This window comes from Rattus norvegicus, chromosome 2 (genome assembly GCF_036323735.1).
Source record: "Rattus norvegicus strain BN/NHsdMcwi chromosome 2, GRCr8, whole genome shotgun sequence".
Lineage (NCBI taxonomy): Eukaryota > Metazoa > Chordata > Mammalia > Rodentia > Muridae > Rattus > Rattus norvegicus.
In genome coordinates, this window is record NC_086020.1 from 51,274,111 (window position 1) to 51,294,136 (window position 20,026).

The window sequence follows — 20,026 nt, forward strand, 5'->3', positions numbered from 1 at the left end:
CTGCTCCCTGCACACACATCTCGGACGCCAGAGGAAAAAGCCAAAGACCATCTGGAACCCTGGTGCACTGAAGCTCCCGGAAGGGGCGGCACAGGTCTTCCTGGTTGCTGCCGCTGCAGAGAGCCCGTGGGCAGCACCCCACGAGCAAACCTGAGCCTCGGGACCACAGGTAAGACCAAATTTTCTGCTGCAAGAAAGCTGCCTGGTGAACTCAAGACACAGGCCCACAGGAACAGCTGAAGATCTGTAGAGAGGAAAAACTACACGCCCGAAAGCAGAATACTCTGTCCCCATAACTGACTGAAAGAGAGGAAAACAGGTCTACAGCACTCCTGACACACAGGCTTATAGGACAGTCTAGCCACTGTCAGAAATAGCAGAACAAAGTAACACTAGAGATAATCTGATGGCGAGAGGCAAGCGCAGGAACCCAAGCAACAGAAACCAAGACTACATGCCATCATCGCAGCCCAATTCTCCCACCAAAACAAACATGGAATATCCAAACACACCAGAAAAGCAAGATCTAGTTTCAAAATCATATTTGATCATGATGCTGGAGGACTTCAAGAAAGACATGAACACACTTAGGGAAACACAGGAAAACATTAATAAACAAGTAGAAGCCTACAGAGAGGAATCGCAAAAATCCCTGAAAGAATTCCAGGAAAACACAATCAAACAGTTGAAGGAATTAAAAATGGAAATAGAAGCAATCAAGAAAGAACACATGGAAACAACCCTGGATATAGAACACCAAAAGAAGAGACAAGGAGCTGTGGATACAAGCTTCACCAACAGAATACAAGAGATGGAAGAGAGAATCTCAGGAGCAGAAGATTCCATAGAAATCATTGACTCAACTGTCAAAGATAATGTAAAGCGGAAAAAGCTACTGGTCCAAAACATACAGGAAATCCAGGACTCAATGAGAAGATCAAACCTAAGGATAATAGGTATAGAAGAGAGTGAAGACTCCCAGCTCCAAGGACCAGTAAATATCTTCAACAAAATCATAGAAGAAAACTTCCCTAACCTAAAAAAAGAGATACCCATAGACATACAAGAAGCCTACAGAACTCCAAATAGATTGGACCAGAAAAGAAACACCTCCCGTCACATAATTGTCAAAACACCAAACGCACAAAATAAAGAAAGAATATTAAAAGCAGTAAGGGAAAAAGGTCAAGTAACATATAAAGGGAGACCTATCAGAATCACACCAGACTTCTCGCCAGAAACTATGAAGGCCAGAAGATCCTGGACTGATGTCATACAGACCCTAAGAGAACACAAATGCCAGCCCAGGTTACTGTATCCAGCAAAACTCTCAATTAACATTGATGGAGAAACCAAGATATTCCATGACAAAACCAAATTTACACAATATCTTTCTACAAATCCAGCACTACAAAGGATAATAAATGGTAAAGCCGAACATAAGGAGGCAAGCTATACCCTAGAAGAAGCAAGAAACTAATCGTCTTGGCAACAAAACAAAGAGAATGAAAGCACACAAACATAACCTCACATCCAAATATGAATATAACGGGAAGCAATAATCACTATTCCTTAATATCTCTCAACATCAATGGCCTCAACTCCCCAATAAAAAGACATAGATTAACAAACTGGATATGCAACGAGGACCCTGCATTCTGCTGCCTACAGGAAACACACCTCAGAGACAAAGACAGACATTACCTCAGAGTGAAAGGCTGGAAAAAAATTTTCCAAGCAAATGGTCAGAAGAAGCAAGCTGGAGTAGCCATTCTAATATCAAATAAAATCAATTTTCAACTAAAAGTCATCAAAAAAGATAAGGAAGGACACTTCATATTCATCAAAGGAAAAATCCACCAAGATGAACTCTCAATCCTAAATATCTATGCCCCAAATACAAGGGCACCTACATATGTAAAAGAAACCTTACTAAAGCTCAAAACACACATTGCACCTCACACAATAATAGTGGGAGATTTCAACACCCTACTCTCATCAATGGACAGATCATGGAAACAGAAATTAAACAGAGATGTAGACAGACTAAGAGAAGTCATGAGCCATATGGACTTAACGGATATTTATAGAATATTCTATCCTAAAGCAAAAGGATATACCTTCTTCTCAGCTCCTCATGGTACTTTCTCCAAAATTGACCATATAATTGGTCAAAAAACGGGCCTCAACAGGTACAGAAAGATAGAAATAATCCCATGCGTGCTATCGGACCACCACGGCCTAAAACTGGTCTTCAATAACAATCAAGGAAGAATGCCCACATATACTTGGAAATTGAACAATGCTCTACTCAATGATAACCTGGTCAAGGAAGAAATAAAGAAAGAAATTAAAAACTTTTTAGAATTTAATGAAAATGAAGGTACAACATACCCAAACTTATGGGACACAATGAAAGCTGTGCTAAGTGGAAAACTCATAGTGCTGAGTGTCTGCAGAAAGAAACAGGAAAGAGCATATGTCAGCAGCTTGACAGCACACCTAAAAGCTCTAGAACAAAAAGAAGCAAATACACCCAGGAGGAGTAGAAGGCAGGAAATAATCAAACTCAGAGCTGAAATCAACCAAGTAGAAACAAAAAGGACCATAGAAAGAATCAACAGAACCAAAAGTTGGTTCTTTGAGAAAATCAACAAGATAGATAAACCCTTAGCCAGACGAACGAGAGGACACAGAGAGTGCGTCCAAATTAACAAAATCAGAAATGAAAAGGGAGACATAACTACAGATTCAGAGGAAATTCAAAAAATCATCAGATCTTACTATAAAAACCTATATTCAACAAAACTTGAAAATCTTCAGGAAATGGACAATTTCCTAGACAGATACCAGGTATCGAAGTTAAATCAGGAACAGATAAACCAGTTAAACAACCCCATAACTCCTAAGGAAATAGAAGCAGTCATTAAAGGTCTCCGAACCAAAAAGAGCCCAGGTCCAGACGGGTTTAGTGCAGAATTCTATCAAACCTTCATAGAAGACCTCATACCAATATTATCCAAACTATTCCACAAAATTGAAACAGATGGAGCCCTACCGAATTCCTTCTACAAAGCCACAATTACTCTTATACCTAAACCACACAAAGACACAACAAAGAAAGAGAACTTCAGACCAATTTCCCTTATGAATATCGACGCAAAAATACTCAATAAAATTCTGGCAAACCGAATTCAAGAGCACATCAAAACAATCATCCACCATGATCAAGTAGGCTTCATCCCAGGCATGCAGGGATGGTTTAATATACGGAAAACCATCAACGTGATCCATTATATAAACAAACTGAAAGAACAGAACCACATGATCATTTCATTAGATGCTGAGAAAGCATTTGACAAAATTCAACACCCCTTCATGATAAAAGTCCTGGAAAGAATAGGAATTCAAGGCCCATACCTAAACATAGTAAAAGCCATATACAGCAAACCAGTTGCTAACATTAAACTAAATGGAGAGAAACTTGAAGCAATCCCACTAAAATCAGGGACTAGACAAGGCTGCCCACTCTCTCCCTACTTATTCAATATAGTTCTTGAAATTCTAGCCAGAGCAATCAGACAACAAAAGGAGATCAAAGGGATACAGATCGGAAAAGAAGAGTTCAAAATATCACTATTTGCAGATGACATGATAGTATATTTAAGTGATCCCAAAAGTTCCACCAGAGAACTACTAAAGCTGATAAACAACTTCAGCAAAGTGGCTGGGTATAAAATTAACTCAAATAAATCAGTTGCCTTCCTCTATACAAAAGAGAAACAAACCGAGAAAGAAATTAGGGAAACGACACCCTTCGTAATAGACCCAAATAATATAAAGTACCTCGGTGTGACTTTAACCAAGCAAGTAAAAGATCTGTACAATAAGAACTTCAAGACACTGAGGAAAGAAATTGAAGAAGACCTCAAAAGATGGAAAGATCTCCCATGCTCATGGATTGGCAGGATTAATATAGTAAAAATGGCCATTTTACCAAAAGCAATCTACAGATTCAATGCAATCCCCATCAAAATACCAATCCAATTCTTCAAAGAGTTAGACAGAACAATTTGCAAATTCATCTGGAATAACAAAAAACCCAGGATAGCCAAAGCTATCCTCAACAATAAAAGGACTTCAGGGGGAATCACTATCCCTGAACTCAAGCAGTATTACAGAGCAATAGTGATAAAAACTGCATGGTATTGGTACAGAGACAGACAGATAGACCAATGGAATAGAATTGAAGACCCAGAAATGAACCCACACACCTATGGTCACTTGATTTTTGACAAAGGAGCCAAAACCATCCAATGGAAAAAAGATAGCATTTTCAGCAAATGGTGCTGGTTCAACTGGAGGGCAACATGTAGAAGAATGCAGATCGATCCATGCTTATCACCCTGTACAAATCTTAAGTCCAAGTGGATCAAGGACCTCCACATCAAACCAGACACACTCAAACTAATAGAAGAAAAACTAGGGAAGCATCTGGAACACATGGGCACTGGAAAAAATTTCCTGAACAAAACACCAATGGCTTATGCTCTAAGATCAAGAATCGACAAATGGGATCTCATAAAACTGCAAAGCTTCTGTAAGGCAAAGGACACTGTGGTTAGGACAAAACGGCAACCAACAGATTGGGAAAAGATCTTTACCAATCCTACAACAGATAGAGGCCTTATATCCAAAATATACAAAGAACTCAAGAAGTTAGACCGCAGGGAAACAAATAACCCTATTAAAAAATGGGGTTCAGAGCTAAACAAAGAATTCACAGCTGAGGAATGCCGAATGGCTGAGAAACACCTAAAGAAATGTTCAACATCTTTAGTCATAAGGGAAATGCAAATCAAAACAACCCTGAGATTTCACCTCACACCAGTGCGATTGGCTAAGATCAAAAACTCAGGTGACAGCAGATGCTGGCGAGGATGTGGAGAAAGAGGAACACTCCTCCATTGTTGGTGGGATTGCAGACTGGTAAAACCATTCTGGAAATCAGTCTGGAGGTTCCTCAGAAAATTGGACATTGAACTGCTTGAGGATCCAGCTATACCTCTCTTGGGCATATACCCAAAAGATGCCTCAACATATAAAAGAGACACGTGTTCCACTATGTTCATCGCAGCCTTATTTATAATAGCCAGAAGCTGGAAAGAACCCAGATGCCCTTCAACAGAGGAATGGATACAGAAAATGTGGTACATCTACACAATGGAATATTACTCAGCTATCAAAAACAACGAGTTTATGAAATTCGTAGGCAAACAGTTGGAACTGGAAAATATCATCCTGAGTGAGCTAACCCAATCACAGAAAGACATACATGGTATGCACTCATTGATAAGTGGCTATTAGCCCAAATGCTTGAATTACCCCAGATCCCTAGAACAAACGAAACTCAAGACGGATGATCAAAATGTGAATGCTTCACTCCTTCTTTAAATGAGGAAAAAGAATACCCTTGGCAGGGAAGGGAGAGGCAAAGATTAAAACAGAGACTGAAGGAACACCCATTCAGAGCCTGCCCCACATGTGGCCCATACATATACAGCCACCCAATTAGACAAGATGGATGAAGGAAAGAAGTGCAGACCGACAGGAGCCGGATGTAGATCGCTCCTGAGAGACACAGCCAGAATACAGCAAATATAGAGGCGAATGCCAGCAGCAAACCACTGAACTGAGAATAGGTCCCCCGTTGAAGGAATCAGAGAAAGAACTGGAAGAGCTTGAAGGGGCTCGAGACCCCAAAAGTACAACAATGTCAAGCAACCAGAGCTTCCAGGGACTAAGCCACTACCTAAAGACTATACATGGACTGACCCTGGACTCTGACCCCATAGGTAGCAATGAATATCCTAGTAAGAGCACCAGTGGAAGGGGAAGCCCTGGGTCCTGCTAAGACTGAACCCCCAGTGAACTAGTCTATGGGGGGAGGGCGGCAATGGGGGGAGGGTTGGGAGGGGAATACCCATAAGGAAGGGGAGGGGGGAGGGGGTTGTTTGCCCGGAAACCGGGAAAGGGAATAACACTCGAAATGTATATAAGAAATACTCAAGTTAATAAAAAAAAAAAGAAATGAAATTGTCTATAAAATAATATTTGCCAAAATTATCATTATTAGTGATGATTTTCTTGAAATAAAAAACACATCACAAACTATTATATTTATTTGTATTGGTTTTATTATTTCTAATACTAAGTAAAACTATTATCTACATTATTTCTTTGCTAGTATTATTGTTTGCCTACTGGGCGTTCCTCCTTGACTGAAATTCCAAGGAAGTACTTTATCCTTTTCCTTGAGTTGTTGAAGATTTAATATGAGCACTCAGCAGCCAGTGACACATACTAGTCATACTCATATAGAGAGTTCTGTGGATATATGAAGCCTTATTCAGGTTAACAAAGAGGTTACAGGGTAAACAGAACACCCAGAAATCCTCATTTTATTAGAGTCTTGGTCTCCTCCTCCTCCTCCTCCTTCTCTATGTAACATGCTCTGAACTCTACACTTGAATATAGCATTACATAGAACCCTTGTTCAGAGCAACTTTGTGGACTAAAGGATACTAGGATCCATGACAGTTAAGTATCTTGCCCTAAATCATGCATCTAATAGAGCTAGAATCTCTGGGGCAGAGGGGATAGAAGTAGATTGATTCTACAGCACACCAAATCAGGAATCAGGAAGGAAACTCTTATTTCCTGGCTATCTAAGAATGTATTCCTAGTCGTTTTGTTTTCCATTGTACTTACTTACTTATTCTGTTTCTATTAGCTCATTTCCTTATCTTACTTGCTTAAATGTCTGCTATATATTTCTATTCCAAATCAATGTCTTTTTATTGCTTATTGTCTTAGATATTGTATACATTACAACAGAAAGTTAATGCAGCAAAATATATAATTTTGAACTCCAAAGAACTTAAATCCAGAAGTGACAAAGGAAAGAAATGTGAAGAGTAGAAAGAGCAAAAAACGCACCAGGAGAAATAGTTAAATCAATCGAAAAGATTGAAAGCACTGTGTTCTCAACAGAAATGTGGATAGTGAAGACTCTGTTACAGAAACCCATGGATAAAAGTTTTTCAAGAGACCAGTTTTGAAGAACACAAACATTACTGATAAAAAAAAAGGACACTACAAAAAGGGTGATTGTGGTTTCTAGAGATACCTACAGAATGAAGTCAGGTTAAATAAAAGTTGGGTTACATTATACTGACTTTCTACACTGTTTTTATACCTATAAAATGGAGTCAATTATACTTTGAAGGGAAATTGTAAAGATTTAATGGCCCTTCATGTCAATACTGAGATAGATGTAAGATGGCTTCAGTGTTGCTAATAGAAAGTTATAGATGAAGACATAATTACTGTAATACTGAAAGACTGACAGCTCTTTTCATCTCTATTGACTAGAAGGAATGACAATTTAGGCCTTTTTCAAAAAGACAAATCCATTTCAATGACATAAGCAAAATAATGCCTATATTTCACAGTACATTCAAAATTGTTCCTTAAACAAGTGAATTTCTTTTGGTAAGTAAGAAGGAGTGAGCGTACAGTGGTTGGAACAGTAATGCTGGCTCTAATTTCTTGGTTTTCTGCTCCTCTGACCTATCTAATCTGTTCATTTAGACTCTTCCATCTATTAAATCCTATATATTTAGTAGCTCAATCTTGCAGATAAGAAAATTGAGGATTATACTATGCATATAACTTACCATCACCAAATTAAATTGCTGGTAGGGATTTTTGAATGAAGACACCTGCAATTCTAATTGTAAGAGGAAATGAATGAATAAAACATGGTCCTTGTAGGTTTTTAAATTCCAAATGAACATAATTATTATTTATTATGTATAAATATTGAAATTGGGTTGTGATTTTCATATAATTATTTCAAGTGTTAAAACATCAAAGTATCTATTAGTAAGTAAGTTTGAAAGGATACTTTTATGTTAGGATCAATTGGCCTTCGTGCCATATTGGCTATGGTATTGGTTACCTATTGGAGTTATCTATTATAGCTCCAAAGATTCTGCCTCTGAAAGCCAATATAAAGGTACCCTCCAAGACCTATGATTAATTTAGAAAATGCCGCACATGCGGGAATCAAGCCAATTGAATGGATGGATTTTCTCAATGTGTACTCTTCTCAGATGACTCTAGCTACATTGATTAAAAAAAAACAACTTTGTATAATTGACTTGTTGTGAACTTGACACACAAACAGACCACTATTCAACTATAACTTTTCCTATTTTTGTTTACCTCCAAGATCTCATACTAATATCACAATATAAAAGAGCTTTAAAAGCCATATTAAGTACTTTCTTATGCCAAGGAGGAATCCAGGCACAGTTGCAATCAAATCAAAGTGCAACCAATATCCAGGAGTATAAAGAAAATCCTGTAGCTCAGTGTGTGCCATTTTGGAATCGCAATCATCTGTGTTCCAAAGGGCTTGGGAAGCTCCAGCTCTCTAACCCACAATGCATGCAGCTTATCTTGTCGGCTCAAACCAACTCTGTTCCACAGTAGACACCATGACTGTTGATCATCCAGTAGTCCCAGAATGTTAAAAGTCCTGGGTTCTACACTGCAGCCGAGGCCGTACCTTCATCAATAGCATCTCTCGGTCTTAGCAGGGACCTTGCCATACGGTGGCAAGCCTAGCTTCTCCCCATCATCCTTCCAACTCTCCAGCATTCATGCTATCAAACACACTACCACATGGAACACTCTTACACAATACTGAGTTCAGCTGCTATCTTGAGGTGAAGCCATGGCTGCCCTGGGTCATCGTTGTGTGCTGACTGAGCAAACACTCATTAGAAGAATTCACTTTGAAGGTGCTGGTGTATTGTCAATTACAGTAGAACTTTAGTCTCTGACAACCAGCATCTACTGTTCAAGTAACACAACATTTTACTTAAATTGTTCTTATTTATTTTTTTCCATTTTTATTAAATTGGGTATTCCTTATTTACATTTCAAATGTTTCCCGGTTTTCAAGCCAACATCCCCCTACCCCCCTCCCCTTCTATATGGGTGTTCCCCTCCCCATCCTCCCCTCATTACCGCCCTTCCCCCAACAATCACATTCACTGAGGGTTCAGTCTTGGCAGGACCAAGGGCTTCCCCTTCCACTGGTGCTCTTACTAGGATATTCATTGCTACCTATGAGGTCAGAGTCCAGGGTCAGACCATGTATAGTCTTTGGGTAGTGGCTTAGTCCCTGGAAGCTCTGGTTGGTTGGCATTGTTGTTCATATCAGGTCTCGAGCCACTTCAAGCTCTTTCAGTCCTTTCTCTGATGCCTTCAACGGGGGTCCCGTTCTCAGTTCAGTGGTTTGCTGCTGGCATTTGCCTATGTATTTGCTGTATTCTGGCTGTGTCTCTCAGGAGAGTTCTACATCCGGTTCTTGTCAGTTTACACTTCTTAGCTTCATCCATCTTATCTAGTTTGGTAGCAATTACACCTGATTCTTTAGCCTAAGCTAACCAGAAATGAAAACATCTTAATTCTTAGTATCACATGAATAGCTCCAAATAGTCTTTGAGGGATTCTGAAACATCCCTAGGAATCTTCAATATCTAGGCTTTCATTACTAGCCTTTGTCTTTGCATACCTATCTTTCATGCTCCCATTAAATAGCAAATTAAACAGTGAAAAATCAATGGTTTTCAAGCCCGAAGCTTCAAACATTTCCACAGTCCTCCCAAAAACAACATGGTAAGGTCTATCACAATACTTGTCCATTCTCTGGGAACAATTTCTGTTCTACTTTCTATCACTGTGATAAAACACTGGCCCCAAACAACTCATGGATGCAATCGTTTATTTCACCTTGAAGCTTATAGTCCATCCTGAGGGAAAATCAGGACTAGAACTCTTATCAGGAAGTAAAGTAGAACTATGGAGGAAATATGGTTTCTGGCTTGTTTTCCATGCCTTACTCAGCTTGGTTTCTTATGAAACCCAGGATCATCTATCCAGGGACTGCACTACCCAAGGTTTGATTGGCCCTCACTTATCCATCATTAATCAAGAAAATTCCCCACATACTTGCCTACAGGCCATTGTGATGAACGCATTTTCTTAGTTGAGGATTCCTCTTCCCAATTACAAGAAAACTAATCAGCACAAATGCAAAACAAATTATCTTGGTTAACTGAAGTGTCTGCCAACCATAAAAGTTAATGTTATTAATACGATAAAATTGCCATAAGAAAATGCCTACCATTAGAAAACAGCAGCTTGTTCTTAGAGATTGTTTTGTGATTATATAGTTGTGCTAGCTGACCAGTTATTTTTTAATAACTATATATATCCGTAACATCTATAAATAGTCTATTATTAAATGAGTTAATTGTGGTGCCAGTGGACTAAGAGAACCTTTATAGAAATAACATTATATTAATTTCTCATTAATATAAGCTTTGTACACTTGAAATAAAGCTCCGATTTGTCTTCAAACTTTAAGGTTGATTGATTATTATTTACCTTCTCCGTTGCTAGATAAAAATATAACAACAAGAACAATGTAAGGAGAAAGATTTTATATTGGTTCACAGTTTGAGGGCATTGTCTAGTATGGTGAGAAAGTAATAGTGGCCAGGAGGCTGCTGATAACATTATGTCTACACCCAGGACACAGGACAATGAATACTCAGTCTCCTTTATCCTTTTCATTAGGTCAAGCATCTAGTCCAGTGGATGATCATAGTGGGAGTGCTTTTCAACCTCAATTAACCTATTATAAATAATCCCTCAAGGCATGCCTAGATTCCAAAATGACCTATACAATCCCTCAGTCATTTCTCATGGTCATTCTAAGACTTTACGTCCTACTTACCCACTGAGACTAAACTTCCAAGCTGGGGTAGAAAATTTTCAAAATAGCAGTGGTAATGACATCCATGTTCAAAAGTGTCTGAAACTCAAAACTTATTTTGGAAGATAGTAGAATATAGTTTGCAAAGATGTTCAATGAAATGGCATAAGGTTGAACTTTCCCTTCCCTAAGGAGGAGAGGAGATATGCAGGAGGGGCTTTTGAGGGTGGAATTAGGAGTAGAGGAGGGAGGGAGCTGTGATCAGGATGTAAAGTGAATAGAGAAATAAATTAATGAAAAAATTGGTTTATGTTTCAAACTTAGAAGAAGCTGAATATTTTCAGTCTCAGTCCCAAGTTAGTCTTCTTTATTTGGATCAAAGACAAACATAAAATTTGGTTTATGTAATAAAGTTTATCTATACATGACTAAATTTGTTCTCTTAGAGAATATTATCAATGAAATTCTTAGAATACTCTATATGTTATTCCTTAATCTTTTCTGTGATTGCTAAACTGACATACAAAGTGTTTCAAAGTACCTCTCAACAGTTGTAACAAAGACAAGGTTTTCAAGGCAGAACTTGTACACTTGTATTCATTTAACTTTTATTTTTATTAAAAAACTACATTTGTTTTTTTCTCTCAAATAAATGTTCAGTCATTGAAAAAAATAATGTTTGAAAAAAAGTTTGGTTCTTGTTCACTTACACATTTTTCTATATATCTTTAATAATTGTTATCTATAGAGAAAATGGCGATTATTTTCCATATCGTAAACTGCAACTTCTTCTTATTTATTGTAGGTTTTATTGGGATTTAATAATGCTTATAATGATGGTTGGAAATTTGGTCATCATACCAGTTGGAATCACATTCTTCACAGAGCAAACAACAACACCGTGGATTATTTTCAATGTGGCATCAGATACAGTTTTCCTGTTGGACCTAATCATGAATTTTAGGACTGGGACTGTCAACGAAGACAGCTCTGAAATCATCCTGGACCCTAAAGTAATCAAGATGAATTATTTAAAAAGCTGGTTCGTGGTGGACTTCATCTCCTCGATCCCGGTGGATTATATCTTTCTTATTGTAGAGAAAGGAATGGATTCGGAAGTTTACAAGACCGCCAGAGCACTTCGGATCGTGAGGTTTACAAAAATTCTCAGTCTCTTGCGTTTATTACGCCTTTCAAGGTTAATTAGATACATACACCAGTGGGAAGAGGTAAGCTGCATGTTTTTCTTTCTTAAAGTCACACTGTCATGGGCTTTTCACGATGACTGAGTATGAGTGTGCCAGGTCTAATGGACTGCAAAAAGTTCAATAATTTGAAGAGTTCTCCATTCTGGTATTTAAGTGATATTTATGTCTCTGAATCATTGGAACCAACCGAATAATTATAAAACATTCTAACAATTGGATATGTTTTGTGAATATACTTTAACTGACATATTGTCATCCTAGTCACTGTGATTTCTCTTCTGACTTAGAAGATTCTTTCTATTTAAGAAAAATATGTCAAATTTATCTTTGACAAAGATCTATAGGGTATGATTGGTAATCTAGTATATCATCATTTATAAAAGATGCTAGAACATGTTTCTAACAATATGGGAATTTCAGTGAATTTAACTTTGAGGAAAATACATCGTCCTCTTGCTTATCTCTACATTTTATAAATTCAGATTTGACTTTAGCATACTTGAATTACTCATAGTTTTGTCTTCCTACTGTTATTATATTTTCTCCCAATTAGTTCATTTCACAATAGTGAAAACCCAGAATATGTAGGAAGGAAATAATTACACAGAAAACACAAAGGAATCAATCCAGTGATTCTAGCCAGTCAGATCTCCTTGCCGCTGAATAGGGCATCTGCTGTTCTTAGACAGTGGGTGGAATGGTGAAGGATCCCTGCCAACTCAAGTTTCCAAAGGCCCGAGTTAAATATACCACCATCAAGCAAATGAGTACCTCTTTCCACAGCTAGTATATTAACCTTTTCCTTTTCTTTCTTTCTTTTTTTTTATTTTGACTTTTTTTTTTTGGTCATAAGCACAGCCCTTTGTATCAATTATAAACTGGATTTAGTTGTCTGCATAAGAATGAAAGTCAAAAGACCTCCAGAGTGCCCAATGGAACACTAATGAAAGCACTACCATGACTCTAGATTATTGGTTTACTTCTATAGAAATGCTGGTTTGTATTTTTAAAGAAGTCATAATGTGGAAGGCTTGTTTGCTTTCTGGGCAGCTGTAGCAATGTTTTTGTGGATGCTTGTCAATGACATTTTGGATCACAGGATTTTAGGAAGTGACACACAGTAATAAAACCCTGCACACTACATTGACGAAAGCAATAACATGGATTATTCTTGTTGGAATATATTAAAAATGAAATGGATGCACTTGTAACATTTCTATATAGAGTGTGCATGTAGAAACGAAATTTAACATTCACTTCTCAAAACCTTTGCAACGAATCTGAAAATACCAATCCAAGATGATTCTTGGTAACACCCCCAATATTTATTGGGGGGCTTGTATTAATTTGACCAGTCGTTTTTGATCCTTTGTACAAATTAGCTCCCTGAATCTTCTCTACAACCCGACAAGAGAGTCCATTGTTGTTACCAGATGATGACAGTTAAACACACTATGGTTCCTTGCCAGGTTTAAGAAACTGGAAAGAGGTGGAGTTGCCTTTCCTGCTTTGGCAATCTGACTCCAGAGTCATGTTCTTAGCCTGCAAAACTGTACAGTTGTCACTGTTGCTTGTGCTTTTGTACCCATGAAGCTCACTGCTTTACAGCTTGTTTAAAGGAGCTAAATGGAGCTTTTCTTAGTTGTGAATGTGCTCACTGCAACGTCGTAGAACTAAACAGTAACTCTTAAAGCAAGGCCACAATAATATTTTGATGAATAGTCTGTGAGAGAAAAGTCATGGATAGAGCTGCCCAGCCAATTAAAAATACAGGAGACAGTGTGACTATTTTTAATGGCTTTCGGCTTTAACCCAGTTATCCCAGAGAATGGCAGCAGGACGAACAGATGGTATCCAATCAGATAAAGTGACAGAGCATGTGGTCAGAGAGGACGCTCTTTAACACCGATATTTTCTGTTCCTGGCATGGTCACCAGCACCTAGATCTGTTCAGCATGACAGGATTTTAAAGGTGCCCGTGATATCATTCAGAAACATCAGCTGTCTGACATCATTATTGTGAAATGCAATTTAATATGCACTTAGAGAGATTTGCTAACCACACACATTCAGGGCAGCGTTGTGAGTTGGCAAGATCTTTCTTATAAATAAATGACCTTGGTAATAAATGAATCAGAAGCCCATTTAGCTGAAGAATGTTTTCCTGGTTATATGATATGCTCATATAATAATATATATCATGAATGATTAATGACTGCTGGATATATTCTTATTGAAGACTAAGAAATGGAGTCACACTACAGAATTTGTTATAAATTCATTTATTCTACCTACACAATTTAAAAAACAATCTCTGTCTCTGTGTTTCTGTCTTTGTCTCTCTGTCTCTCTGTCTCTGTCTCTGTCTCTCTCTCTCTCACACACACACACACACACACACACACACACACACACACACACACACACACCCACCCCAAAACCAAAAAACCAAACAAGCAAAAACCTTGAATGGCTCCCAATTGGCGCATCTCCACATGACTTTTACAAATGCCATCAGGATGCATTTACAAGTAGAAATACAAATTAATCATCAGAAGTATCTGTATGAGCTTTTGGATTAAGACTGTAGAGGAAGATAAGAGTTCACCCACATGTCTTTGAGCTCTGAGTGTTTTAGTACCAGGCTGGCTAATGCTAAATTCAGCATGCTTGGGGAAGTCGCGTGTGAAGTCTGGAAGCTGCCACTGTTCTAAATGAATCATTCTCAAGGAAAGCAGCTGCCTGCTATAGGGAACTGTGTTCAGCTTTGGAGATGCATTTCTTTTCCACCCACAGCCTGGATTAGTTCAACTAAAATACAAGACGTTCTGAAGCCAGATAAATTAGAGAAATCTTATGAATGAGAATGCAGGAAGTTTAAAATTTACTCCATATGGTCCATTGGTGCCACAGGTAAATGTGTAAGAGGAAACGTTTGATGGGGATGATCAATTTATAAAATGCCCTGAGATTAATGTATAAAGGGTGAAGTTACACTTTTAAGTCAATGATTCACAGTGTAAACACCGAGCTCTTTGAAACTTTGAAACTCTTTAAAATCTCTCTCTCTCTCTCTCTCTCTCTCTCTCTCTCTCTTTCTCTCTCTCTCCTTCTCTCTCTTTCTCTCTCGGTGATATGAAAGTATGAAGAAATTTAAATAAATTAGCCTAGAAATTTTTCCCTTAGTATAGTCTTTCCATTAGTATAAAATTCCCATAATTAGCATAAATGGGTTTTTCTTACTTTTGTGGTTTTTTTTTTTTTGAAAACTCATTCTCTTAATTCAGTGACATCACTTTTCTCATTTCAAGTATGCCAGACCTCCAGACCTGATCTATGTTTTATAATCTAATACAGGGGAGACAATTCTACATGACCCTCCAAAAAGACACATATGGTGAGGAAATCCTTGAAAATTAAATGGACCATTATTAACAATTTGTGACGATCACAAACCTCTAAAGAGATAAAGACCAGCTTAAAAGCTTAGCAAACTGGGGATTATTCACTGTATAAAGGTAAAGGGTTCTCAAAACCTCAAGTGACCTGTCTGTTGACCTCAGTCTTTTTGTCAAAGGGAGATGACCCTTGAACCTTTCTTTCAGCCTTATACAATATTAATTGAACGTGTAAACATCACCTTGATTATGGTTACTATGGAGTGTGACTACAATCCCAGAGTTCTTTGTGAGGCAGGCAGCAGGAAACCATGAGGCACAGGACAGCCTTAGCAATCTAGTAAAATCCCAACATAGAAATAACTGAATGACAAATAACATTTGATGAAAATTATTTTCTCTTGTAGAGGTTTATTCAATTATAGGCTTCAGTGTTCCAACTAAGCTGGGCATTCGGTCGTGAATGTTGTAAAAGATGTAGTTCAATGCATGGTTATTTAGTAACCTCGGTTCTCTGGTATACATCACATTTTATTTATTCTCATTTCTTGTCTCCTGCTTCTTTTGTGTGGATTTTAGGCATATTACAATGAAATGAATGTACTTTGAGGCAGGAAGGGAGGCTTTTAGCTATGAACATCTTTGCAAGAGCAGTTGCAGAAGGATAAACCTTGGCATGTTAAGATGTTTTTCTACTAATCAATATTAGATTGTGATGTTCGATCACTTAGAGAGACTTATCTACCAACTATGGACAGTAGCACTGAATTGTTAAGGAGACATGACATAGTCTTATAGGGAACTAAGGCAGAATTTGATTTCTAGCTTTGGTTAATTTTAGTATGTTATTTGGTACAGATTAAAAACCTAACTCTTGCTATAAATTATCTGCCCATTAAATATTTCAATATATTTTAAGCACTTCTGCTTTTAGAAAACACATAAAATTTCAACTCTTGTCATATGCAGATGAAATGTTTGCCTAGTTTTCCTTAGTCTAGAACATAGAGAGGCTCGCTATTACCTGTCATGTCCAATCTGCTTCTCTCGAAGGCCTTCAAGGCCCTTCAGCATACTGACTTCATTTACCATTGCTAACATTTGCCTAATTTTAATTTTACTATACTTGAAAATAATAGTTTTTCCACTATTATAATTTTGCAGGTGAACACTTCATGTTGAAAAGTCACCCCCATCCGCCCTTTAAAAATCATTTCAAAGTCATTTATAGAATGTATTCTATTTGGATGCACTCAGTTACAACAGCCAATACTGGATTATGTACCGGCTCTGACTACTTCAGTTCAGGATATTTAGTTATATGTGCTGCTCTTGTCTTTTCTCAACAGGGGCACGGAGAAGGAACAGTTCCTGCTCAGTTTGCCCTTGAGTCTCCTTGTGTACTAGGACAGGATTCTAAACACAGTATATCACTGATCATGCTGTTTCACACATGGTCATCTAAATGCTAAAACCATTAGACATATGAAGAGTATTTACTCTTTTCTCTGAAGTATTTTCCAGTGGTGTTTACTTATAACTGGTAATGCGTAGAAACACAAAGCAGATGTGGCTTTGAACGAAAAGCAGACATGTGGGTACATATTCACAGACGATATGACAAATAGTGACCTGAGAGAGGGAGTGGACATTTTCCACTGTGCACCAGGAGGCTCTGTAGGTGCTTGAACTGTGTATGAAGCTGGAGTCTAGAACATCAAACTCAACTAGAGGCTCATGGAGTACAGCGTCATCCTGAGCATACAATGCACACATAGGCTGCTTAGGAGAGCAACTGTATCTCCAGAGTGGGCTTGGAAGCGCAGGCTGGAATTTGTGCTAATATTGAACTAAGTGAGGCATTCTTGAGACATTTTATGCAGGACACCTAACACCATATCAGCTTGACAGAGTTCAGAAGATTGGAGGCTGCGTAGGATAGAATCAATTCTACTAGTAAAGAGAGAGCATTGGCTCTGACTCACAGTGCTGCCTGTGCAGTTACACCAGGCAGGATTCATTTTTGAGTGGCTAAAGGGCACATGTTAGCCAAATATTCTTACCCTTAAAATATGTGTAACAATGATTACTTTATGAAAAGTCTAAGACATATATTTTTAGTGTTTTATTATCAAATACCAATTGGGTTTACAATTTCTATTTTTAGGAGGTAGTTATTGATTGTTACAAATTTGTGTATTTATATATACCAAATGTCTTTTCCCATTTAAGGGAAAGCCATATATGTGACTTCTTATGCCTACAGACAACAGCATATTTAGGTGTAAGTGATGTGAGACACGAATTGTTTTTAATTTTAAGTTTGATTTATGTTCACAATATTCATAAGTATAAGATTAATGGTTCCACAGTTTTCTGGCTAGCATATTCTCTGATGCAAACATTTTTCTCTTGAGTAGGGAAGCCTCCATTTTCTGCAGCAAGTATTAATTCTGCTAAAGACCACTAGGTGTCCCCTAACAGTTATGTTATTTCGAGGTTCTAGATCCTAAAATAATAAAACCCTCCTGTGGAATTACTCATTTACACTATTGGGATCACTGAGCTGATGGTCTGATACAGTTCCAGAAAACAATAATCACTCTAAGTATTAAGCCGTGGAAACCTTTTATTTTGAGGGTAATCAAAAAACATTAAGTTATTTCTTTAAGTGATTATTTGTATTTTGAGAGAACTGATTTCAATATCAAACTGTATGCTTTGGCTGTGCATCTTGATAGATATCCTGAATTTCTAAATTAAGATTTTATGAGTGTTACTTTGGAGAATATACTGGATCAAGGTTAGTAGATGAACAACTTACGTGTTGATTTTCATGTATGGGTGTTTGAATTAGGACACCTTGCTGGACAGTCATGACACATGCCTTTAATCCCAGCACTCTAGGCAGAGGCAGAGGCGGAGGCAGTGGCCAGGGCTGGGACAGGGAGCAGAGGGTAGGGGGCAGGAGGCAGGAGGCAGGAGGCAGGAGGCAGGAGGCAGGAGGCAGGAGGCAGGAGGCAGGAGGCAGGAGGCAGGAGGCAGGAGGCAGGAGGCAGGAGGCAGGAGGCAGGAGGCAGGAGGCAGGAGGCAGATTTCTGAGTTCAAGTCTAGTCCGCTCTACAGAATGAGTTCCAGGACAGTGTGACCTAAACAGGAAACACTGTCTCAAAAAACAACAAAAATAGATGCATCATTTTCATCATTTTCTGAATGGTCTTTGGTCAGTGACCGCACAGCTCTATATAATCCAACTGGTTTCCGCACCAAAAAATAAATCTTTAAGGTTAATTATTTATTTGTGTGGGTGTTTTGCCTTTATGTATGTCTCTGAACTATGTAAGTGATTACTGCTGAGGCTAGACGAGGACTTAGGATCCCAGGAACTGGACTTACAGAGGGTTCTGCATGACCATGCAGGTGTTGGAAACTGGACTAAGATCCTGTGGAAGAGCAGCCAATGCTTTTCCTGATGAGCCATCTCTCTAGCCTCAGAAAACTCCAATGTGTGTAAGAATGTAAGTTCAACTTTGAAATCTTTTAGCTTCTTAGTTTATTGTTAATACATCCAACTTCCTGAGCGTTTTGATCTCAAAATTTTCTGCACTTTCCATGTCTAAACATTGGAAATTATTATATAACTCATAGTCAAAGTTACAGAACTGTACCATGGACACATGTCTGAGTGTTAACTCCACAAGGATATCTTATGCCCTCAAGCTAGTGTGTTCATTTTTCCTTCCTGCCCTCCCCTTCACCCCTTTTTCCTGTTGTTAATATCAGAAGTCTGAGAGAGAAACTTGTTTTCTCCTTCTTTCAGGCTCTAACACCAACAATCAAGTTCTGTGTATCCTACTTAAGTGTGATTTCAATATTTTCCTCTTTTGATCGTTGTGCCATCCTATTACAAACCAAATACAGTTTTCTCTAATTACTCCAATGGGGATCCTGTTCTCAGTTCAATGTTTTGCTGCTAGCATTAGCCTCTGTATTTGACATGCTCTGGCTGTGCCTCTTAGGAGACATCTATATCCAGCTCCTGTCAGCATGCACTTCATATATATATATGAGCCACGTGTGGGGCAGGCTCTGAATGGGCATTCCTTCATTCTCTGCTCTAAAATTTGCTTCCCTATCCCCTCCTATGGATATTTTTGTTCCCCTTTTTAAAAGGGAGGGAAGCATCTGCATTTTGGTTCACCTTCTTGAGTTTCATGTGGTCTGTGCCTTTGCATCTTGGGTAATTTGAGCATTTGGGCTAATATCCACTTATCAATGAGTGCATACCATGTGTGTTTTTCTGTGATTGGGTTACCTGACTAAGGATGTTGAACACTTCTTTAGGTACTTCTCAGATATTCCTCAACTGTGAATTCTTTGTTTAGCTCTGTACCCCATTTTTAATAGGGTTATTTGGCTCTCTGGAGTCTATCTTTGTGAGTTCTTTGTATATTTTGGATATTAGCTCTCTAAGAGATGTAAGATTGGTAAAGATTTTTTCCCAATCTGTTGGTTGCTGTTTTGTCCTAATCACACTGTCCTTTGCCTAACAGAAGCTTTGCAGG

The 20,026-nt window shown here is 38.2% G+C and overlaps 1 protein-coding gene across 1 annotated transcript in view; it reads left to right on the plus strand.

Moving 5' to 3' along the window:
- Positions 1-20,026, plus strand: part of Hcn1 (hyperpolarization-activated cyclic nucleotide-gated potassium channel 1) — a 404,097-nt gene that overhangs the window by 45,401 nt on the left and 338,670 nt on the right. Inside the window, exon 2 of the mRNA NM_053375.2 lies at positions 11,661-12,084. Coding sequence (NP_445827.2) covers positions 11,661-12,084 — 424 coding nt within the window. The remainder of the gene's footprint in view (positions 1-11,660; positions 12,085-20,026) is intronic.